Raw genomic sequence first — 23,617 nt, forward strand, 5'->3', positions numbered from 1 at the left:
ACCTGCCCTCCCCCCTCCCCCCCCCCCCCCTCCCAATTCTCATCGCCCACCTTCTTTGTTTGCTGCTCTCTGCCAATGCATGCACTTATCTGTCCCTGATTGTGTCCTTCCTCACTCCATTATCCCTACTCCCTGCTCCAGAACCTACTGACACTGTGCCTGGTGGCAGCCTAGTCCCTGCACACTCCACCAGGCAACACTCCTCTCTCCCTCACCCGTACAATGCTATGCCTTCATCTTCCCCCCCTACCCCTCCCAACCACCCTCCCAGATTGTTGCTTCCGTTCCACGTGACAGTTGCATTCTGGTCTGAGCTGTCAGAGTTGGCTGTTGTGTGTACATGAGATGTGCTTGCTTGTGTGTTTCTCTGTCTTTTTCTGATGAAGGCTGTGACCAAAAGCTAATGTGTAAGTGTCTTTTAATTGTGCCCATCTGCAACTTAATATGGCATCTTTATGGTTAGTAGCAATCTCTCTTTCCCTGCATTGTTGATGTTTCAACTAGGAGTTTCCATTGTTTGATTTATCCCTTTATTGAACTGGCTATTTATGTTGTGACTGGTTATATTAGTTACTTTTAGTGTAATTTGGAAACACAGTCCACCATTAATTATAGTTAACTCTCAACAATTTTGAATGGGATATAGTTGAACCAAAGATTTTCTTCTAATAACAAACTATCAGTTAAACATACTACATGAAAAATTAAGATATTGCATTCATTCTTTCTCTCCCTTTTTCAAACACTTATACCTCTATGGCTATTTTATACTTGCCAAAGCTTCTCCAAAATTTTGACAATGCAGGCATGTGGTTAGGTTTGTTATGAAAAAGTCATTAACAATAATAATTACATACAAGATACAAATATTCTGTTGAGAAACCTCAGACTTCAGTGACTTTTTAAATTAAACTAATAAAATACAGAACTGCATTACTAAAGAAGAAGAAGGAGCCACTGGCTCTGAAAGTCTGTAAAAGAAAAATCCTCTTGTGTGTGTGTTCCTCTGCTGCCACTTGATGAGTAAATTGTTTATCTATACATTCTCATTATTTAAACAAGAAGTAAGATTTTTTTTATTTTTCGAAGAAGGAGCTATATGAACTTCATACAACAACTACAATATTATAAATAATAATACATGAAAATTATTATGATAATGAAAAATCTGAGTTTGGAAAACATACAGACACACAAAATGAGCACTTTTTCAGTCATGGGAACTCAGTGTCACCCTACCTCCCCAGTTGTGTCTTCATGTGTGTGTGTGTGTGTGTGTGTGTGTGTGTGTGTGTGTGTGTGTGTGTGTGTGTCTTTCCATAATTATTCTGTATATATTCTTTATAAGACACTGTGCAGTGCATGACTGCAAGTATATTGTATCAATACTAGTGACTTTCTGTCTTGTGATTTTCTGGGATTTTTGGGGTAGAAGGGTACAAGTACATATACATCAAAAGGATAGGGGTGTGTTTATTACAACAGATTCAAAGTAAAGTAGATAGAAACTGAACCTGCATGCAAGACTGTTGGGCAATAGTCAGTATCAAGTTTGGGTCCTTCCACTGGCCGCCAGACTTATCTAAAAAAAAAAAAAAAAAAAACCTCTGTTGCCTAGTAGACATGTTCGCCAAGCACACTCCCCTCATTGTTGGAAGATTTTTAAATAGTCAACAATTCCTTACAAATTACAGCTTTGTAAGTAGTAGGAATGATGAGATATTGCACTAAATGATGTTCTCTGAAAATTATGCAGAATAGATAGTTTGGAAGCCCTTTCATGAAGGAGATACATTAGATATAATGGTGACAAAAATGAAACTGAATTGTTTGAGGATGTCTACAACTGACCTGGTATCAAACAGTAACAGCACCAATGGTTAATGAACTGCAAATGGTATCTAAAATAAGCAGGAAGATTTTTATGACCCATAAACTAGATGAAGAGGCAGTAGTATGATACACTAAGGACAAACTTGAGACATTTTGATCTTTGCAGGAGCATTCAGAGGAACTGTGGCTTAGTTGACCAAACACAGAATAGATGTGTACACAGTAGAAAAGTAAATAATGGGTATACAGTCTCTATAACAAAACTGGTAAAGAAACAGCAACTACTGCACAGTATGTGTAAAACATAATGTAGTGCTATAGCCAGATAGATGATACACATGTGGCCATCAAGAGAGCAATGCATGAAGCCTTCAATGACATCAAAAAACCTCTCACAAAAACCAAAGAAATTCTGGTCATATGTAAAGGCCATCAGTGGTGCCAAAGTAAGTATCCAGACATTCATGGTTTACACAGGAACTAAAATTGGTGGCAGCAAAGGAAAGACAGAAATACTCCATTTTCAACTGTTCTGCTAAAAAAGATGGTCCAGGAGTACTGCACTTGTTTAATTCTCCCAATGCTGCAAAGATGACTTATACAGATATCACCATTGTGAAAATAAAAAGGACCCAGGGCCCAGAGGAATACTTCTCAGATCCAATATAGATTTTTTGCTGAGTTAGACCCTTTTTTAACTGTAAAAAACCACATATCCTTTGAACAAAAACTGTACCCAGTAGCTGGAAGAAAACAGATCACACCAATCTACAAGATAGCTGGCAGACCCTTAGAACATAGTATGAGCTCAAATGTCATGAAGTATCTCAAATAGAATGTCCAACTCCATGCTTGTGCTTTTTGCACCTGATGTCCTGTAAGCCATGGTTAAAGGCAGTCAGATAGATGCAGTTTTTCTTGACTTCCAAAACGCATTTTATTCAATACTATACCAATGATGATTAAGGAATATATGATCATATGGTGTATCCAACAAAACTTGTGACTGAATTTAGGATTTATTGGTAGGGTGAACACAGAATGTTATTTAGATGGAAAGTTTGGCTGTTCATGTTGTGCATTAGTGACCTGGATGACAATAGTAATAACAGGCTGAGTAATTTTGCATATTATTCAGTTGCCTGTAATAAATAACTATAAAAACACACATATATAGTTAGATCTTGATAAGATTTCAAGATGGTGCAAAAACTGGGCATTTACTTTCAGTGTTCAGAAATATAAAAGTGTGCACTTCACAAAATGCAATAACATAGAAACCTATAATTACAATGTCAAAGAGCTTCAAATTCAATCAGACCACTCATACATACAGAGTGTTACAAAAAGGTATGGCCAAACTTTCAGGAAACATTCCTCACACACAAAGAAAGAAAATATGTTATGTGGACATGTGTCCAGAAACGCTTACTTTCCATGTTAGAGCTCATTTTATTACTTCTCTTCAAATCACATTAATCATGGAATGGAAACACACAGCAACAGAACGTACCAGCATGACTTCAAACACTTTGTTACAGGAAATGTTCAAAATGTCCTCCGTTAGCGAGGATACATGCATCCGTCCTCTGTCACATGGAATCCCTGATGCGCTGATGCAGCCCTGGAGAATGGCGTATTGTATCACAGCCATCCACAATACGACCACAAAGAGTCTCTACATTTGGTACCTGGGTTGCGTAGACAAGAGCTTTCAAATGCCCCCATAAATGAAAGTCAAGAGGGTTGAGGTCAGGAGAGCATGGAGGCCATGGAATTGGTTCGCCTCTACCAATCCATCGGTCACCGAATCTGTTGTTGAGAAGCGTACGAACACTTGGACTGAAATGTGCAGGAGCTCCATCGTGCATGAACCACATGTTGTGTCGTACTTGTAAAGGCACATGTTCTAGCAGCACAGGTAGAGTATCCCGTATGAAATCATGATAACGTGCTCCATTGAGCGTAGGTGGAAGAACATACTGACGAAACTAAAATGAGCTCTAACATGGAAATTAAGTGTTTCCGGACACATGTCCACATAACATCTTTTCTTTATTTGTGTGTGAGGAATGTTTCCTGAAAGTTTGGCCGTACCTTTTTGTAACACCCTGTATACCTACAGTTAATCATTTTTGGGGATATGAGGTGGAATGATCACATAGACCCAGTGATAGGTAAACCAGGTTGCAGACTTTGGTTCTTTGGTAGGATACTGGAAATTGTATTCAGACCACAAAGGAGACTGCTTAGAACACTTTTATGTAACCAGTCCTAGAATATGACTCAAGTGTGTGGGACTCATACCAATTAGGATTAAAAGGGAATATTGAGTATATGTAAAGAATGGTCAGCACAAATCATCATGATTTTTTATGACTGGTATTCACTTGTAGATGGATGCCAATTATTTTATGAAAACCTACTCCTAGAACCACATTTTAGTGAGGAATCTAGGGATGCAATGCGGCCCCCTATGCATTGTTATCACAAGGAGTGCAAACAGAAGATCAGATTAACTGTGGCACACACAGTGGTGTCAAACAGTAATTCTTCCAATGTTCCATGTGTAAATAGAATGGGAAAAAGCCTTAATACAATACATGGTACTATGGGACATACCTAATGACATGGACTCTACAGTGGTTTACAGAGAATGGATGCAGATGTGAATGTACGAAATGACATGATATGATAAACTCTAAGAGCATGCCACTGATCTTGTCATTGGATGGCACTGCATTGTTTCATTTTGTTACGGGTATTATATAGCACTTATCCATATCTCAAAAACTGACATTCGTACACCAAGTAAAAAGTATGTACAAATTGTTCTGGATTTCCATACATCCAGTGATGAAAGATTCCTGTAGACAACAGCATTATCCATAAATAATCAGAAGTTACTGCTGATCTATTTGCTAAATTGTTTATGCTGCTGAGAACATTATGAATCCTATAACATTGCTTTGAGTCACCGAATGCTACTTTCTCTTTGGCTCAAGATTCACCCTTCAGTATATACTGGATGATTTGAATAAGATATTCTTCAAACTAATCACATATTTGCAAAGTTACAACATATGACCATATCCCAATTATCAGTTGACATTGTGGTGCCTTTCTGAAATCTAGGAATGTGAATCTATCTATCTGGTTTCTTGTCAAGGAAACAGGAAAAAGAAAAAACTTATTAGACAACTTCTTATTACATTTTCACTTAAAAAGCTTATGAATTAAAAGAAATACATACTAAAAGTAATATGCTGTGACTTATATGTTACAAATGTGATGTCATGTCAAACACAGCATTAGGAGATATACATAATAAATGCTTTAAAGAGGACTGATATATAGTTTCTAATTTAGAAAGGCAGTGAACTAAAAATTATTATGGAAGATGGCATATATGAAGTTTTGAGGCCCCTTGAAAACCTTATGCTATCAACATTCATGTCAAAATATAAATATCCCTGAACACATCTTCTAAAAAAATTGTTAGTCCAGTTCACTTCAATGGATTTTAAGGTCAGTACATTCACATCAAATATGAGAAAAAGGTGTGAGAAAAGAAATAAGGAAGAACAATATGTGGAAAATATTAAATAGTAGCAATACTCAGAAACTATGAAATTATTCTTTACATGCTTGAAGAACACAGTCCCATACTGCTGGTGCAAGGCGAAGCAGGTCTAGATAAAAATGGTCCACCTGTATCCATTACAGAGAGTAGATTGTCATTGGTGTCTTGAAGTTTGAGATTTGCTTCACTGGAATAAAAAAAAGCATTATGCCACATAAGTTAGAATAAAATTAAAGAAAATGTTAAAAAGTAATCATAGAAATTAAAATTATACTATAATGAATTTTGACATTTTTCCAATCAGCAAGCCCTGTGTTTTAAACTAATATTGGGATGTGAAATATATTAATTACTTATCGTTTTAGTATTACTTATCATTGTAGTAGAACAAGACTCTGACTAATCTTATGGCTATGACTGCAGTGGTGCAGAAAGAAAGAAAGAAAAAAAAAAGTGTCGCTACAATCAAACAAGTCTAGCAAAGCCTATATTTATCTACTTTTAACAAGCATATGTACAAGAAAAAAAAAGTGGCATTTTTTCATCAGAAGTACCATCATCCAGCCAAATACTGGAAAGGACTGAAAGGAAAAAACGACTATTCCTTGAAGAAGTTTAACTGTTACTCAGAATCTGTAAGGGTATGCTGGAAAGTAATGCCTCCAAATTTTTTATGTGAAAACTCATAAAGATTCTTAAATAAAACAAACTTAATTAATATTCCACATCTTTATTCTTCACGTCCACATATTTATTTCTCAACATAGTTGCTCTGGCAATGAACACATCTCTCCCAGTGAGAGACCAGAAGACCAGAGTGTTGATAGGGTCACTATATAATATCTGACTTTGTTGACAGTGAACCAAAGGTGTCAGATTGTTGCAGGTGTCATTGTGCTTATGTGTGGTATGACATTGTCATGCTGAAATAAAGGGTGCTCCATGTGTGGACAAGCTCTCTGAATTCGAAACTCAATAATAGCATGCTGTTTCTCACACACTGACACAGTTGCATTACACACCACCATGTTACATGCTACAATTCAGAGCCCTCTAGTTGCAGAGGATTACAGCTGATGTCAGCATAGTGGGAAAGTCAACTGAGTAATATTCATGACACACATTGACTGTATTAATTTCGAAAACAGAATAAAAATCTGGAGACATTACTTTGCAACATGCCCTTGTACATCAGGATAAATGAAACAGGGCAGAAAAGAAAACTAGGAATTAAATGACAGTAACATAAAGTATCTGATATGAAAGGAAGTTGGAAGTGGCTATGAGAACAGTTAATAAGTCAGATATAATGGAAGGACAAATTCAATTAATAGTTAAGTGGAATGAAAGATATGCACTGAAACAGAAAAAAAATTTAATTCATTCAACATTGGTTGGCACTCCCCCTATAGTCCCTGCAAAGTAGCAGTTTGAAACATGTGACAATGTATGTGTGAAAATTGACTATAGTTCTGTCTACTACCACTGGATGGTGTTGCTGTTCCCATAGTTGGTGCATTACAGCAGCGCTTGTTCTGGCTTGCAAGTACACTGGTGGGCATCGACAAGACAACACGGAAGCAGTCAATCATGGGAATTGGTGGACAGTATGGTTTCTCTGGAGGGAAGGTATGACTGCTATAGACATCCACAGTAGATTGATAGCTATATGTGATAAAACGGCACCAAGTCACAGGTCTGTGTTTCATTTGATATCAAAGACGGCAGTGACTGTACTGAAAGTCACAAAATCACTAGATATTCAGCAACTGCTTGCAAACTAAACAATGCCCAGTGTGTCAATGACTTGATAATGGAGCACAAGCAAATCACATTTGATGAACTAGAGATGGCTACAGGTTTATCATGGGGGACTCTCCACACCATTAAGAGGATTTGATGATGAAGGTGTGTGCTCAATGGGTGCCCCATTCAGCAACACTAAATGGGCCATGGCATTCTGCTCCAACATGGCAATGTGTAGTCACACATCAGATGCCAGACCATTAGCCCCATGTGTGATCTAGGGTGTATTGTGGTGCTGCATCCTTCACTTTCACCAAATCTGGCTCCTAGCAACAATGCCCTGTGTGACAAAATGAAAGAGGACACTACAATAACAAACTCCATGAAGTTGTTCACCAGCAGTGCTGGGATACCCCAAAGAATGGTTTGCTATGAAAATACGGAAGCTGCCTGAGTGACAGCAAAAGTACATAGGCGTCTGGCAGGGAATACCTATAGTATAATCTCTGTGTGTTTGTTCAGTAAATAGTTCCCATGAACACAAAACATCATAGTGCCAATCATTTTTAATGCCCAAATTAAAAAAAAATAAAATAAAAATAAAAAATATGGTAAAAAACCCTGAAGGAAAGGAAGACAGAAGAAGACAAGAAGTAGAAAGGGAAAGATTAAATAAATATGGCCAGAGAATGATTGCTAACAGAATAGCCCCCACTGTGTGTTAACAGCAAAAACTCTGTCTTAGTTGTTGTTATACTGAGATATTAAGTTGAAATGAACAACAAACAGCAAACAGAATGGAAAAAGAAATGAATCTAATTATTAATCAGAGAAAGACCACCAAATAATCTTAAAAAGTAAGAGCCAATGGAATGTCTGTAACTTTTTTCCAAGGAGAATATAATCAAAGAGGTGTTGGTGTAATTTCATTCAGATATGTGTAAGTCAAGTTAAGTTGTTAAGTGGATGGTCTTTCTTGAGAGCATAATATCTAGGTATTGTTTGTTGTGTTCAGATATATTCATGGGAAACTGAGTTAGAAGCAACTGCCATGTTGGAGAAAGAGCACTCCAACCACTATGGTGAATGGAGTAGTTAGGCAATGTAACTAGGGGCACATGTGACGTCTTACTGACCTTTGGTATGGCAGCTGAGTGCAGGCTGGTCAAGACATGTGATATTAGTGCCTTTGACAATAGCCAGGTCATGGGTGTCCAGCACACATAACACTAACTCTGTAGTCTAGCAGGCACTATGTTTGTCATGTGTCAGCGTGTTTGGCATGAGTACTTCTGTTTGGGGAAAACTCTGAATTAGCAGAGTCAACTGATGTGGGTAACAATGTATTACTGTTTGGAGTTGACACCCTAATTATAGATTGCAGCAGTGCTTCTTGGCTTCTTCTGTCTTCTTTTCCTTCAGGGTTTTTACCATATTTTTTATTTTTATTTTTATTTTATTTTTTAATTTGGGCATTAAAAATGATTGGCACTATGATGTTTTGTGTTCATGGGAACTATTTACTGAACAAACACACAGAGATTATACTATAGGTATTCCCTGCCAGACGCCTATGTACTTTTGCTGTCACTCAGACAGCTTCCATATTTTCATAGCAAACCATTCTTTGGGGTATCCCAGTGCAGCATGTCACGCAAAAGTTCAGTGCTGGAAAATAACAACCAGTAAGAGTGGTGCCATTCAGAACAAATTCTTCCTTTGCAGTGGAGTATAGAGACTACCACCTCATACTTGTACATAAGCCAAATCAGTATCAGACAGGGTATAGATATCAGCATGGGTGCAGGAAAACTATCACTGGACTGATGAATCATAGTATGTATTGATACATATGAACATTCGACTATGAGCATGTCAAAAACCATATCAGTCAATGATGGTACCTACCATCAGCTCACTTTACATGCTGGTGGAGCTATTCTTGTATGGGAAACTGTTATATTGAATAAAATGGGCCCCTGATCTGTATGATAGCTCTCACCAGCATACAAAACAGAAACCTAGGAACCCTCCACAGATATGAGAGTGTCTGTGCAGTTTTCCAGGGCACCCAACCACAGTCTTACTGAATACAGTAGGATCAACCTAACCTTGGATGCAGCTCTGAATAAACTGGAGTTGTGGATAGTAGTTCAGAAGTTGTGGATGAAAGTGGCTCCTAAGTTTTCTCAGTGTCTTGTGGAGCCCATGCCATGACCTCTTGCCACTTCCATCAGGACAAAGGGGTTGATACACACTAATAAATACTAGCAAGTGTCTCTGATGCAATGGCTTACAAGTGTAGTAAATATAGAAGGAAGAAGCAGAGATACTGTACTTATAATAGTGGTGTAGGGAGGGGTAGACAGTGGAGAGGGGGGGGGGTGTGATAATCTCAAGTTCCCTCCTGCCAGTCATTTGTATACAGTAATGAAGTTTTCAACAATGATATAACACTAAAATGAAAGATTTAAAGAATTAATATATGAACAATTGCAACTGATTTCAGAAGCATTACAATAAATATTTCCATATTAATGGTGATTGAGCTGTAGTGCTTTCATGGAAATACTTGAAGAAATGCAGAAACCATACATTTTTGTACAGCTTTATTTTTTGCAGGGATATATTACCCATGTTCAACATGCATAATAAATTTAGAGCCTTATCAGTGTAATGTTTTTCTTGACTGCAGTTTGAATGCTGCAGCTGACCTGTGGAAAATAAAAGTAATTTAATGTAAATAGACAACTCAGGCAATGTGGTACCAATAGCTAAATGAAATGTTATTCTGTGCATGGCAGCTGTAAAATTTAAAATTAGTTCAATAAAAATGCTATACTCACAAAGATCTAAATGTATTGTGAAAGCTGATGATAGGTGGAAGCCTGGCATGTATTCATGCATCAATTAAAGCTACACAAAAATGTGGTCAGGAACTGTAGTTCTTACAGTATTTCATAAAAATAATCTACAGTTTCAGCATTTCTTAATACAAATCAGACATTTGAAGGAATAAAATGAAAAATAAGGATTTTCAGGTTTCTTTATTTTGTTAACCACTTACATCTATTTTTCCTTACTGAGTTCATTAAATTGTTGTGCTAATCACCTTATTTTTCTGAGGAGTGTACAATTGACTTGAAGTTTTGGATAGATATGTTTATTAAAATAATTAGTGCATGGCTGGCATCATATCGATAAAACTTCTGTGGATAGAAACTAAGCAGAATGGATACACTGCAGTACATTTTTATGATTCAACCAGCAATAAAACTGTGGTACAGGTAAACAGTATTTTCACTAACTAGCACTTCACTCTTTAACAGCCACAAACAGTTCAGTGCACCATCTCTCAACATCAAATATTTATGACATATTGTAGCCTGAACATATACACTACTGGCCATTAAAATTGCTACACCACGAAGATGACGTGCTACAGACACAAAATATAACTGACAGGAAGAAGATGCTGTGATATACTATGATTAGCTTTTCAGAGCATTCACACAAGGTTGGCACTGGTGGCGACACCGACAACGTACTGACATGAGGGAAGTTTCCAATTGATTTCTCATACACAAAAAGCAGTTGACCGGCGTTGCCTGGTGAAATGTTGTTGAGATGTCTCGTGTAAGGAGGAGAAATGTGTACCATCACATTTCCGACTTTGATAAAGATCGGATTGTAGCCTATCGCCATTGCGGTTTATCGTATTGCGACATTGCTGCTAGCGTTGGTCGAGATCCAAAGACTGTTAGCAGAATATGGAATCGTTGGGTTCAGGAAGGTAATACGGAATGCCGTGCTGGATCTCAATGGCCTTGTATCACTAGCAGTTGAGATGACAGGCATCTTATCTGCATGGCTGTAATGGATCGTGGAGCCATGTCTCAATCCCTTAGTCAACAGATGGGGACGTTTGCAAGACAACAACCATCTGCACGAACAGTTCGACGATGTTTGCAGCAGCATGGACTATCAGGTCGGAGACCATGGCTGCGGTTACCCTTGACGCTGCATCACAGACAGGAGCGCCTGCGATGGTGTAGTCAATGACGAACCTGGGTGCACGAATGGCAAAACGTCATTTTTTTGGATGAAACCAGGTTCTGTTTACAGCATCATGATGGTCGCATCCGTGTTTGGCTACATTGCGGTGAACACACATTGGAAGCATGTATTCGTCATCGCCATACTGGCGTATCACCCGGCGCGATGGTATGGGGTGCCATTGGTTACACGTCTCGGTCACCTCTTGTTCGCATTGACAGCACTTTGAACAGTGGACGTTACATTTAAGAAGTGTTACGACCCGTGGCTCTACCCTCCATTCGATCCCTGCGAAACCCTACATTTGAGCAGGATAATGCACGACCGCATGTTGCAGGTCCTGTATGGGCCTTTCTGGATACAGAAAATGTTCGACTGCTGCTCTGGACAGTACATTCTCTAGATCTCTCACCAACTGAAAACGTCTGGTCAATGGTGGCCGAGCAACTGCCTCGTCACAATACGCCAGTCACTACTTTTGATGAACTGTGGTATCGTGTTGAAGCTGCATGGGCAGCTGTACCTGTACATGCCATCCAAGCTCTGTTTGGCTCAAGGCCCAGGCGTATCAAGGCCGTTATTACGGCCAGTGGTGGTTTTTCTGGGTACTGATTTGCAGGATCTATGCACCCAAATTGCATGAAAATGTAATCATATGTCAGTTCTAGTATAATATATTTGTCCAATGAATAACCGTTTATCATCTGCATTTCTTCTTGGTGTAGCAATTCTAATGGCCAGTAGTGTAATTAATGGTGCCATAAGTTAATGTGAAAGTGCACACTTGTGAGGGTTGACTTGAATGAAATTTTAGCAATTTCAGAAAGCAAGGAAGTAAGGTTCCTCACCTTTCAATTTCAGTCGAAAGAATAATACAGGAAACAACACATCCTGGTTGTGATGAAGGTGCATCTACCAATATTTACCAACATTTTGTTGCACTTTATAATTTCGGTCTACATGATGTGAAGAACCAGATGTTAACAAATTCACAGACAAAATTCATTAATGCAACTTTCTAAAGGATGTAACAAGTTTAGATAAAGAAAACTGATTATCAAATGGTACACATGTCTGTGAGACCAATTCATTGCTGAAACATTTGTATGGTGATTCCTTATGGTCACTAAAGAGTAGCTCTTTTTATTCATTTTTAGTCTCTGTCATTATGTCTCTTCAACTACACTTTGTACATACCAACAATATGTCACTGAACGCTAGTTTCATTGATCATCAGTCACACATCAATGCCTCAGTCAGTAAGAGCACTGTTCATAAAAGACAAGAATTTCAGTTTGAGCCCGCATCTCGTGGTCGTGCGGTAGCGTTCTCGCTTCCCACACCCGGGTTCCCGGGTTCGATTCCCGGCGGGGTCAGGGATTTTCTCTGCCTCGTGATGGCTGGGTGTTGTGTGCTGTCCTTAGGTTAGTTAGGTTTAAGTAGTTCTAAGTTCTAGGGGACTTATGACCACAGCAGTTGAGTCCCATAGTGCTCAGAGCCATTTGAACCATTTCAGTTTGAGTCCTGGCCAGGAACACAGTTCTATTACGCAGGCAATTTTGGTGACATGATCATACCTAGTGGCTGTGTTACGGATCCCAAGTTTCTTGGACTTTGACATCTAAACTGAAAATGTTGACAGCATTAGGTGAGTGCACTACTAAGAATGTTAGTACACACATTAAGTTCTTGTACTTAGGTGTAAGTGACAATTCTCTGGGAGAAGAATTGTCTTTTGGAAGTAAGAAATGATCTGTCACTGAGACCCTTGGTGGAAAGGTGAGCTGAGCCACCTATACATATCCTCATTGATTAATGATAGGGCAGCTCTGGGGACAAGCTGAAACTCCACGGCCTGACTGGCAATATTATGTGTCAATGTTAGCTTCTGCAGTGCTGGTGGGACTACCTGGTCAGCTTCCACAACTGCATGGAGTAATGTGGAATCAACGGCAGACTGTGATGAGCATCTTGTTTGCATAGATCAGTCAGGTGTCCAAGTTTGACACATTCCCATCACTGGAGCAGGTAACAGCATTGTTGATGGTGGCTGCCATAGCCCACGCCTATGTGTGAGGAATTTCTGACCCACTTGCTTAGTATTTAAAAAAATGGGTACTTGACAGTGTGGGGAATCATTTAGTTCAATGTACTTAAGTCTCCAAAGGGATGCCAGCAACAGTTGCCACAGCAGCAGCAGCAACAAAGACAGCGAAAGTTGTCACTACAGGAGCAGCGTCAGCAGGATCAGGCACAAAGGCAACAAGAGCAAGAACAGCATGCTGCTCTCATGCAACTCTTATCTGAACTAGGCCCAGATCTGGGGGGGGGGGGGGGGGTATGTGTCCCGGGCGGCAATTTCAGTGGGCGCCAAATTCATATTCTTGAAGGAAAACACCTTGTTTCCCAAAGCGCTTAGCATCAGGCGCATTTTGGTCTATCGATTATTCATTTTATTTTGAAACGCATATCTGTTGGTGCTTGAACATTTTTGAACATATTCTATGTCAATTTCTGGACGAATTAGAAGACTATTTTTGAATGCGTGCATAGTGCACGTCATGTGTCTGCCATGGGAATCCCCATCGCGTCTAGAAATAATAAAAACTTCACGCACACAAAAAAGGACGGGGCTATACGAACAGAGCCGAGTAAACCCGAACGGGTGAATGTCAATCGCTGTTTGGTTCAAATGGCTCTGAGCCATGGCTCTGAGCACTTTGGGACTTAACATCTGTGGTCATCAGTCCCCTAGAACTTAGAACTACTTAAACCTAACTAACCTAAGGACATCACACACATCCATGCCCGAGGCAGGATTCGAACCTGCGACCATAGCAATCGCTGTTTGGTTGGTTGGTTGTTTGCGGAAGGAGACCAGACAGCGTGGTCATCGGTCTCATCGAATTAGGGAAGGATGGGGAAGGAAGTCGGCCGTGCCCTTTCAGAGGAACCATCCCGGCATTTGCCTGGAGTGATTTAGGGAAATCACGGAAAACCTAAATCAGGATGGCCGGACGCGGGATTGAACCGTCGTCCTCCCGAACGCGAGTCCAGTGTCTAACCACTGCGCCACCTCGCTCGGTCTCGCTGTTTGTTTATGTGGTTAATTGGGTGTGCAAATGGTCAGCGTTGTTACAATTATTAGCGAAATCCATAGATTCAGACTACTGGAGTCGAAATAAGTGGCTAACCGGAATAACAGGTAAGAAAGATTACATATTAACCACGCAAACAAAGTTGACACTCAGCGCGCTGGCTGATTGGAGCGGCTGTAAATGGGAAATGCCTTTGCAGTCGCTCCCATCAACCACCACGCCGAGTGTCAACTTTGTGCGTACCTCAGTGTACCCAAGAAAATGAAATTTTGACAGAAAATTTTTGCCAGATAGCTACACTAATGTAAATGTTGTGTGACTAGGGCCTCCCGTCGGGGAGACCGTTCGCCAGGTGCAAGTCTTTCGATTTGACACCACTTCGGCGACTTGTGCGTCGATGGGGATGAAATAATGATGAGGACAACACAACACCCAATCCCAGAGCGGAGAAAATCTCCGACCCAGCCGGGAATCGAACCCGGGCCCTAGGATTGACATAATATTGTGCTCACAACTCAGCTACCGGGCGTGGAAATAACTACACTACTAAGGGCCATTTGTATAGTCCCTGGTTAGCAGCCGTTTAAGTTCCTTTCTCGTAATAGCGCGTGAAACGCTTTGTACGAACATGCAATACCGCCCAAGTGGAGAATCAAGGGGGATAAGTAAACTGGTGATTGTGGCATGGTTAATGAAGTTAACCAGAGAACAAGTTTTGACAATGGCAGGTACAGTTATAGAATTAGTGTTAACAAGATTGTTTGTTAGAATGAGGAAGGAGAAGAAACTGGGACAACACACAAATTATATGGCAGAATATGACGATTCCAAATTTATATAAAAATTTCGTACTACCACTTTTCGATGTCATGCTTGTAAACTGGAACGTATGATTGGAATGTGAAACTATTTCCTAACATAAAACTTTTTGCTTGTAGTAGACCTAATTGGCATTTGATATTGGTACATCGTGAATTATATTCTATCGTGTCGTTTATGTAAATGAGGTAGATAAAAATGACTATTTGTGCCAAAACAGTCTCGCTTATTTGGCGTGTGTTACAATTTCTGCAATATAAGAAAGGTTGGTTGGTTTGTTGTTTCGGGGAAGGGGACCAAACAGCGAGGTCATCGGTCCCATTATGAGAAAGGCTTATTTCGTTTTATCTAGCAGACAGTGACAAAATAGACAGCAGACAGTGACAAAATAGACGTAACCAAATCGAGAAACCACATCAGTCTTGGGCACTATTCGTATTAACAGCTTTTTCAGTATTAGACAACGACATTCTCATTTTTCATGTAGCAAAACGTTTGACGAACTTTGATGAGTTAACTGATTCTTTCGCAGAAAGGAAAGCATGCTGTGTAAAGCTGTAGCAAGATTAGAGAGGAAAAAATGCTGAGACCTAAGGATTAAAGAACTGATGCTGTCTTCTTTGTCTTTTGTTTTTATTGGTTTTATGTTTCATATATTTAATTTTATGTCACACAAAAGAGAAAGTTATTAGCTAATAGGCAATAAAGAGTGCAAATTTTCTGGAGTTCATATTCTCCCGGTTATAAATAACCCCATCCAGTACTAATTGTTACCGTTTTTTAAGGGCCGGCCGTTGTGACCGAGCGGTTCTAGGCGCTTCAGTCTGGAACCGCGCGACCGCTACGGTCGCAGGTTCGAATCCTGACTCGGGCATGGATGTGTGTGATGTCTTTAGGTTAGTTAGGTTTAAGTAGTTCTGAGTTCTAGGGGACTGATGACCTCAGATGTTAAGTCCCATAGTGCTCAGAGCCATTTGAACCATTTTTTTTAAGGGGTGTAGGATGGCAAACCTACCGACTGGGAGCTGAGCCGAATGAACCTGAAATGGTAAATGCCAATTGCTGTTTGTTTACGTGGTTGATTGTGTGTGCAAATGATCAGAGTTTTTGTAATTACTGGAAATCCATAGATTCAGATTACCAGAGTGGAAATAAACGACTAACACGAATAACAGGCGCCGGCCGAAGTGGCTGTCCGGTTCTAGGCGCTGCAGTCTGGAACCGCGAGACCGCTACAGTCGCAGGTTCGAATCCTGCCTCGGGCATGGATGTGTGTGGTGTCCTTAGGTTAGTTAGGTTTAACTAGTTTTAAGTTCTAGGGGACTAATGACCTCATAAGTTGAGTCCCATAGTGCTCAGAGCCATTTGAACCATTTGAATAACAGGCAAGAAAGATTACACATATCTTCTCGAAACATCCAAGAAATGAAATTTTGACAGAAAATTTTTGCCAGATCGCTACACTACTAAGGGCCAATTTTACGGGAAAGGTAGCACAGGACGTTTTAATTTCCACTTGCCTGAATGTAAGTTTGATGGCGTTCATTACAAAACATGCATGTTTGAATTCCATAGAGCGAAATATAGTGATGTGCGATAGAAGAATGCTGTGTGAAGAGGCGTGGCACTACATTGTGGCACACTTAAGACAGAACAACATGTGTCACATTTCCTCGAACATATACATTTTACATACATTGAAGAGCCAAAGAAATTGGTTCGCCTGCCTAATATAGTGTAGGGCCCCCGCAAGCACGCAGAAGTGCCGCAATACAACGTGGCATGGACTCGACTATTGTCTGAAGTCGTGATTAGGGAACTGACACCATGAATACTGCAGGGCTGTCCATAAATCCGTAAAAGTACGGGGGGGGGGGGAGGAGGGGAGGGGGGTGGAGATCTCTTCTGAACAGCACATTGCAAGGCATCCCAGATATGCTTAACAATGTTCATGTCTGGGGAGGTTGGTGGCCAGCGGAAGTGTTTAAACTCAGAAGAGTGTTCCTTAGAGACACACTATAGCAATTCTGGACGCGTGGAGAGTCACATTGTCCTGTTGGAATTGCCCAAGTCCGTTGGAATGCACAATGGACATGAATGGATGCAGGTGATCAGACAGGAAGCTTACGTACGTGTCACCTGTCAGAGTCGTTTCTAGACATATCAGGGGTCCCATATCACTCCAGCTGCAAACGCCCCACACCATTACAGAGCCTCCACCAGCTTGAATAGTCTCCAGTGGTAGGAAAGTGGCACTAGCAAAGTACAAACAAGCTGAACGTCTTGTGGCGTGACAAAAAGCTTCGACACTAAAAACTGGGAGTTCACATATGCAACTGCAATATGCCACTAGCTATGGGCACACTTTTGTTGCGTGTGTGGACCCGCCTTTAATATTGCCGGTCAGTCCGTGGAGTTCCATCTAGACATCGGAGCTGCCCTGTCATTAATCAGTGAGGATACATATCGGTGGCCCAGCTCACCTTTGCTGCAAAGGTATCAGCGATGTGTCATATCTTACTGGCAAAAGACAATTCCAATATTCAGGCATAAACATTTTCAATAAACTGTCAGCAACCATTAAAACTTGGTTTCAGATAAAGCATTGTTTAAACAGAGTTTGAAACACTTTTTGATAAGCAACTCCTTCTACTCTATAGATGAATATCTTAACAGGGGGTGTTAGACCACCTTAAGTAAAAATTTCTGTCAGATTTCTGTTTAGATAGCACTTGGTCACAACAGTCAAGATTAAGTATTTCGTGTGTGATAAATTTATTAAAAGTGTATAACTATGTTTCATTCTGAGTGTGTATCAATTCTATAAATATTAGCAGTCCCAATTAACTGTAATGTATTCACCTATTTTGACACTCTCCTGACAAATGATAGAGGTAGTGAGTATTATACTGAAATGTTTTATGTTATACTTTCTGACTTGTTTCATACTCAGGAGAACAAAAATTGAATGTAATCTAATCTCTCCTCGGAGAATAAATGGCTCCAAGCACTATGGCACTTAACATCTGAGGTCATCAGTCCCCTAGACTTAGAACTGCTTAAACCTAACCAACCTAAGGAATCCTGCCTCGGGCATGGATGTGTGTGATGTCCTTAGGTTAGTTAGGTTTAAATAATTCTAAGTCTAGGGGACTGATGACCTCAGATGTTAAGTCCCATAGTGCTTAGAGCCATTTGAGCCTAACCTAATGACATCACACACGTCCATGCCCGAGGCAGGATTCGAACCTGCGACCGTAGCAGCAGCGCGGTTCCGGACTAAAGCGCCTAGAACCGCTCTGTCACAGCGGCCGGCTCTCCTGGGAGAATTGTTGCCTAGCATGTAAGGCATGTACTAACATTTTTAGTAGTGCAGTCGCCTAACACTCTCAATACTTTCGGCTTAGATGCCCTCACAACATTTGGTTTCAAAGTAGTGGACCAAGTTAATTTAGTGTCTGATACAGTGCCATTTTCTCTGTGCAGTTCGTACAAGATTTTTGAACCACACTCGGATGTACATGTACTTTTGTTGCTCTCATCTCTATGAAGCCTGCAGACACGCCATAATTTTGTAGAGTTCACCTGCTTCCATTTGCGATTAGAGAGGCTGTTCGAGCGGAACTCTCACGCTTCAGGACTTAGACCTCATTTTCTCAGTTTGTATCAGTCAAGGGGCGACGCCTACGGTTGTCCTTAAAAAAGCCTAACGGGTTTTAATGCGTTAGTAGGGATTTTAAGTACACTAAAATTGCCCAGTTTAACACTGCTCTCTATCCTATGCCTTACTCAGAGGGTACGTTAACTAAATGGGCTTGGTCCCCCGTTTTTCAGAGACAGATCTCAAGGTAGAATATCTACAACAGCCACTCTATAATGCATTATGTCAGTTGCTTGTCTTAGACACACAGTTTGACTTACATAGTTACAATTGGGGCTGCTTGTGTACCCATCGTTTTCCAGAGGTATTTAGAACAAACGATTCAAGGTATTCAGCACTGTGTTAATTATCTGGATCATATTACTGTTAAGGGGTAGACGCACATAGAACACTGCAGAAACCTTGAATCCTTTTCAAATGGCTCAAGTATAATGGCTTACTACGTAAGTTGGAAAAGTGCAGTTTCTTCACCCCAGCGTCAGATACCTTCAGCACATTCCTACTCACATGGGTATCATCCCGACTCAAAACCACGTCCATGCGATCACTAATATGTTGACCCCTACTAACCGTAAAGAGTTGCAATCGTCCTTGAGTAAAATCATATACTATGCTAAGTTTTTTCCTCATGTGGCGCAAACCGCAAACCCTCTAAATCAACTGCGCGAGAAAGGCTTCAAATTTATGTGGCTGGCCTCCTATCAACGGTCTTTCCAATGCTTTAAGGATTGTCTCAAGGTGGCGCCATATCTGATGTCATATATGATAAAAACTGGAACTGCCTTTGACACTCGGAAACAGACGCGTCCCAGTTCGGAATTAGAGCGGTTTTGTCCTGCAAGTTGTCGGATAGTTCTGAACGGAGAATCGCCTTCGGCACCAAAATATTGACTGCGGTGGGAAGCAAGAAGGTGCTTGAAACATTAATGTAGGCCTGTGCTGTGATGGTGCCACGCAAAACAACTAGGGGTGCAAGCCCCCTCCGTGAAAAACACAACTACACCATGACACCACCGTCTCCGAATTTTACTGTTGGCAATACACACGCTGGCAGATGACGTTCAGTGGGCATTCGCCATACCCACACCTTGCCATCGGATCGCCACCTTGTGTACCGTGATTCGTCACTCCACACAACGTTTTTCCACTGTTCAATCGTCCAATGTTTACGCTCCTTACACCAAGCGAGGCGTCGTTTGGCATTTACCGGCGTGATGTGTGGCTTATGAGCAGCCTCTTGACCATGAAATCCAAGTTTTCTCACCTCCCTCCTGTCATAGTACTTGCAGTGGATCTTGATGCAGTTTGGAATTCCTGTGTGATGGTCTGGATAGATGTCTGCCTATTACACACGAGCCGGCCGGAGTGGCCGTGCGGTTCTGGGCGCTGCAGTCTGGAGCCGAGCGACCGCAACGGTCGCAGGTTCGAATCCTGCCTCGGGCATGGATGTGTGTGATGTCCTTAGGTTAGTTAGGTTTAATTAGTTCTACGTTCTAGGCGACTGATGACCTTAGAAGTTAAGTCGCATAGTGCTCAGAGCCATTTGAACCATTTTGGACCTATTACACATTACAACCATCTTCAACTGTCGGCAGTCCCTGTCAGTCAACAGACGAGGTCGGCCTGTACACTTTTGTGCTGCACGTGCCCCTTCACATTTCCACTTCACTATCACATCAGAAACAGTGGACCTAGGGATGTTTATGAGTGTGGAAATCTCGCATACAGACATATGACAAGTGTCACCCAATAACCGACCATGTTCGAAGTCCATGAGTTCCGCGGAGGACCATTCAGCTCTCTCTCGATGTCTAATGATTACTGAGTGTTTGATATGGAGTACCTGTCAGCAGGTGGCAGCACAATGCACCTAATATGAAAAACGTATATTTTTGGGGTTGTCCAGACACTTTTGATCACACAGTGTATGTAGTTTCTGGTGTTGTAGACCCTCTCGAACTTCCTGTATGTGGTGCAGATACCATCCTCTATCACCACTGCTACCATTTGTGCCCTCTCGATAATTTTCGCCCTTCGAGAGAGTGCCATGCACTCTGGTGTTGGACATCAGTTACAGTTCACACTACCGCAGTTCCATGTTTTCTGTTGCTGTAATAGCATCAACCACCTGACTACTGTCCAATCTCACCCTTTCTCCAACATGGAAGCTGAGCGGATGGTTCGTATCTTTAAAACAAAGCTGCAGAAAGCCTTGTTGATGTCGTCAACCAAGGAAGCATTCCATAACTTCCTTATCATGTATCAGTCCACCCCCACCAACAGGGTCAGTTTAGACAAAATACGGTGCTGACACCAGGATTGCTCCCTATTAGACCTACAGTGCACAGTCTACCCGTGCCAGTAGCGCAGCCTGCGTACAGGCATACCTACATGTAGGGCATCCACGTCTGTTCACACTCATTTGGCTGGCATCTAGGGTGGACCCAAGGGGTCGACAGATATCATAGGGATCATCAGCTGTTTTACGTCATGGTTGGGTGCAATCTTCTGACCTGCCACCACAAACTGCTCTGACCATGTTCACAGTCACAATTGGCACCACACTCTCGCTGCACCTCCGACCTCTAGACTGGACACCAGGGCCACCATCAGTCATGCCTGTCACCTTCCCTTTGTGCTGTCCACGGCCCAGTACAACCTATGGCCCCGCTCGCTTGAGGACTTGTGAGTGGACCACAGTGTGGGAACCCATGGGGATGGAACTGCTCGCTCTGCCACAGCCTTCCTTCACAGCTATCATTCTGGTGCAGCCTGCTACCTCTGACGTGTTGCCGCCTGTCCCAACCTTCCAGTCTTTGGCTACACCATTGGGGTTGGACATCCATGAATCCAAGCATATCGATCTGCTAGCGGGGAGTTACGCCGTATCCTGATACACCCCCCCCCCCCCTTACAGAGTTAGCATAAATCTGGACATTTTTGGCTCTACATGCTAAGAAGCCCTGCATCATGCGATCGACGATCACCACTAGGGACATATGTCGCGGGCCTATCCACTCTCATGGGAACAGTGTCATGAAGGCAGACCTTGATGAAGAAACTGGTAGCAGATCATGGTTGCAAGCAGGTAACTTTAGTAGTAAAACTGAAGAAAGAACAATGTGTTAGACATACTTTACAACAACAAATACATACGCAATGTACAGAACAAATCAAAGACTCTCCATCACCAAAGATGAATAGGTAGCAAACATATCATGCGAAATGTAGTACAGAATTGCAATTCTTTCACTCCACCTCAATTCTACATAATGATAGTCTATAGCTTTACACATTCCTAGTGGTGGTTCGCTCAAAATTTTACCGATGTGCTGCAGTATTACAAAAATAAACAAAAAAATATCACAAAAATGTATTAAAATAAAAAGTTGTATGAAGTCAGTGGCGAAAAAGGAAGTCTATACATCCTTGTTTCCTGCTGGAGAATTATTCTGTAACTTGGAGTTGAAATCCTCCATGTTGGTAACCCTATTCTACCCAATGGAGAGGATTGCAAGGGCATTAAGTCGTTGCTCTGATATGGTATTCTTAAGGAAGATCTTGGTCCTCTTCAGAGAAGGAAAACACCTTTCAGCTTCAGCAGCTGTCACTGGTGTTGTCATTAATATTTTCAGAAGTTTTTTTAATCTGAGAGAAGATGTCCTGCAGATTGTTGTTCGAAATGGAGTAGTGATACAGTTGCTGAAGTCTGGCCAACATGGCGTGAGGCTAGACGGCAACGTTAAGTTCTGTCTCTGAGAAATGTCTTGAGTATTCTTCAAACGTTGAGGAATCCAACAACACTGCTGCAGCTAGATGATTTAAGGCTTGGAAACAATCACGGGATTCTCTGTTAATCCTATCGCAGGCTTCTTTTGCTTTGGAACGTTGGCGAAGACTCATCTCCTGGCGCTTGCTCTGAGAGGTGGCTGCTGCTGTGAGTGCGGTATCATCGTCGTTTATTGAGACGCTTATTATTAATAAACTCTATGAAATGAGACACTGAACTTTTTACTTTTACAGCATCGACTGATTGCGCCTGCAGCTGTCTGTACTCGATATCCACATGAGGAATTCCTTTTTGGAAGAATGCTAGCCAAAAGGCAGACGTTGTAACCATCAATAAAAAGAGGAATTCTTCATCTTGTAGACTGCAGCAGAGTCCATCTGCTTGACAATAAGTTTGGTGGATGGTGATTTTTTTCACCACCGATAAACATTCCAGCACCAAATATTTATTTGCATAAATCACATTTGTGGCCCGTGATTTAAAATTCAATCTGTTGGCTGGCCGACTAGGAGTCCTTCATGCCACCAGTGACTGCAAAGCGGAAAGTCGTTCTGGTTACCTCAAAAGATGGCTGACGAACCTGACAAATTTAAAAAGATTACCCTAGCCGATTGATTTTGTGAAGCAGCGTGTTCCATTGTCAAATTTAATTGGTGCACACAAGGAGCTTTATGATTCACTGTTTTAATGTTTGACAGCGCGCCACCTTTACAACCACTCATTACAGTTGCACCATAATATGTTAGTGCGATAATTTTGTGTGGTGTATCTTTGAACAAAGGATATATAAAAGCCAGAATACATGATGCTCTACAGGACTGAAACCCCCTCCCCAGAACCTTTCACATATGGAACACTATTCTTTTCATAGAACAACGCTAATACTAACGGTGTCTTTTCAGAAACATCTATTGCTTCATCTACCATTATAGCAGCAAACATAGTCTGCTTTATTTCATCCGAAATAACTTCAGGGCAAGTTTCCACCATACAGTCCAGCAGTTCATTTTGGATGGATCTTGAAATCCTCT

The 23,617-nt window shown here is 41.2% G+C and overlaps 1 protein-coding gene across 1 annotated transcript in view; it reads right to left on the reverse strand.

Annotated features, from left to right (window-relative positions):
• The window catches only part of LOC126184412 (ras and EF-hand domain-containing protein-like), a 195,427-nt gene that overhangs the window by 41,481 nt on the left and 130,329 nt on the right, over positions 1–23,617 (reverse strand). Inside the window, exon 6 of the mRNA XM_049926796.1 lies at positions 5,478–5,603. Within this exon, the coding sequence (XP_049782753.1) occupies positions 5,478–5,603 (126 nt within the window). The remainder of the gene's footprint in view (positions 1–5,477; positions 5,604–23,617) is intronic.

The sequence above is a fragment of the Schistocerca cancellata genome, chromosome 4, assembly GCF_023864275.1.
Source record: "Schistocerca cancellata isolate TAMUIC-IGC-003103 chromosome 4, iqSchCanc2.1, whole genome shotgun sequence".
NCBI classification, from domain to species: Eukaryota; Metazoa; Arthropoda; class Insecta; order Orthoptera; family Acrididae; genus Schistocerca; species Schistocerca cancellata.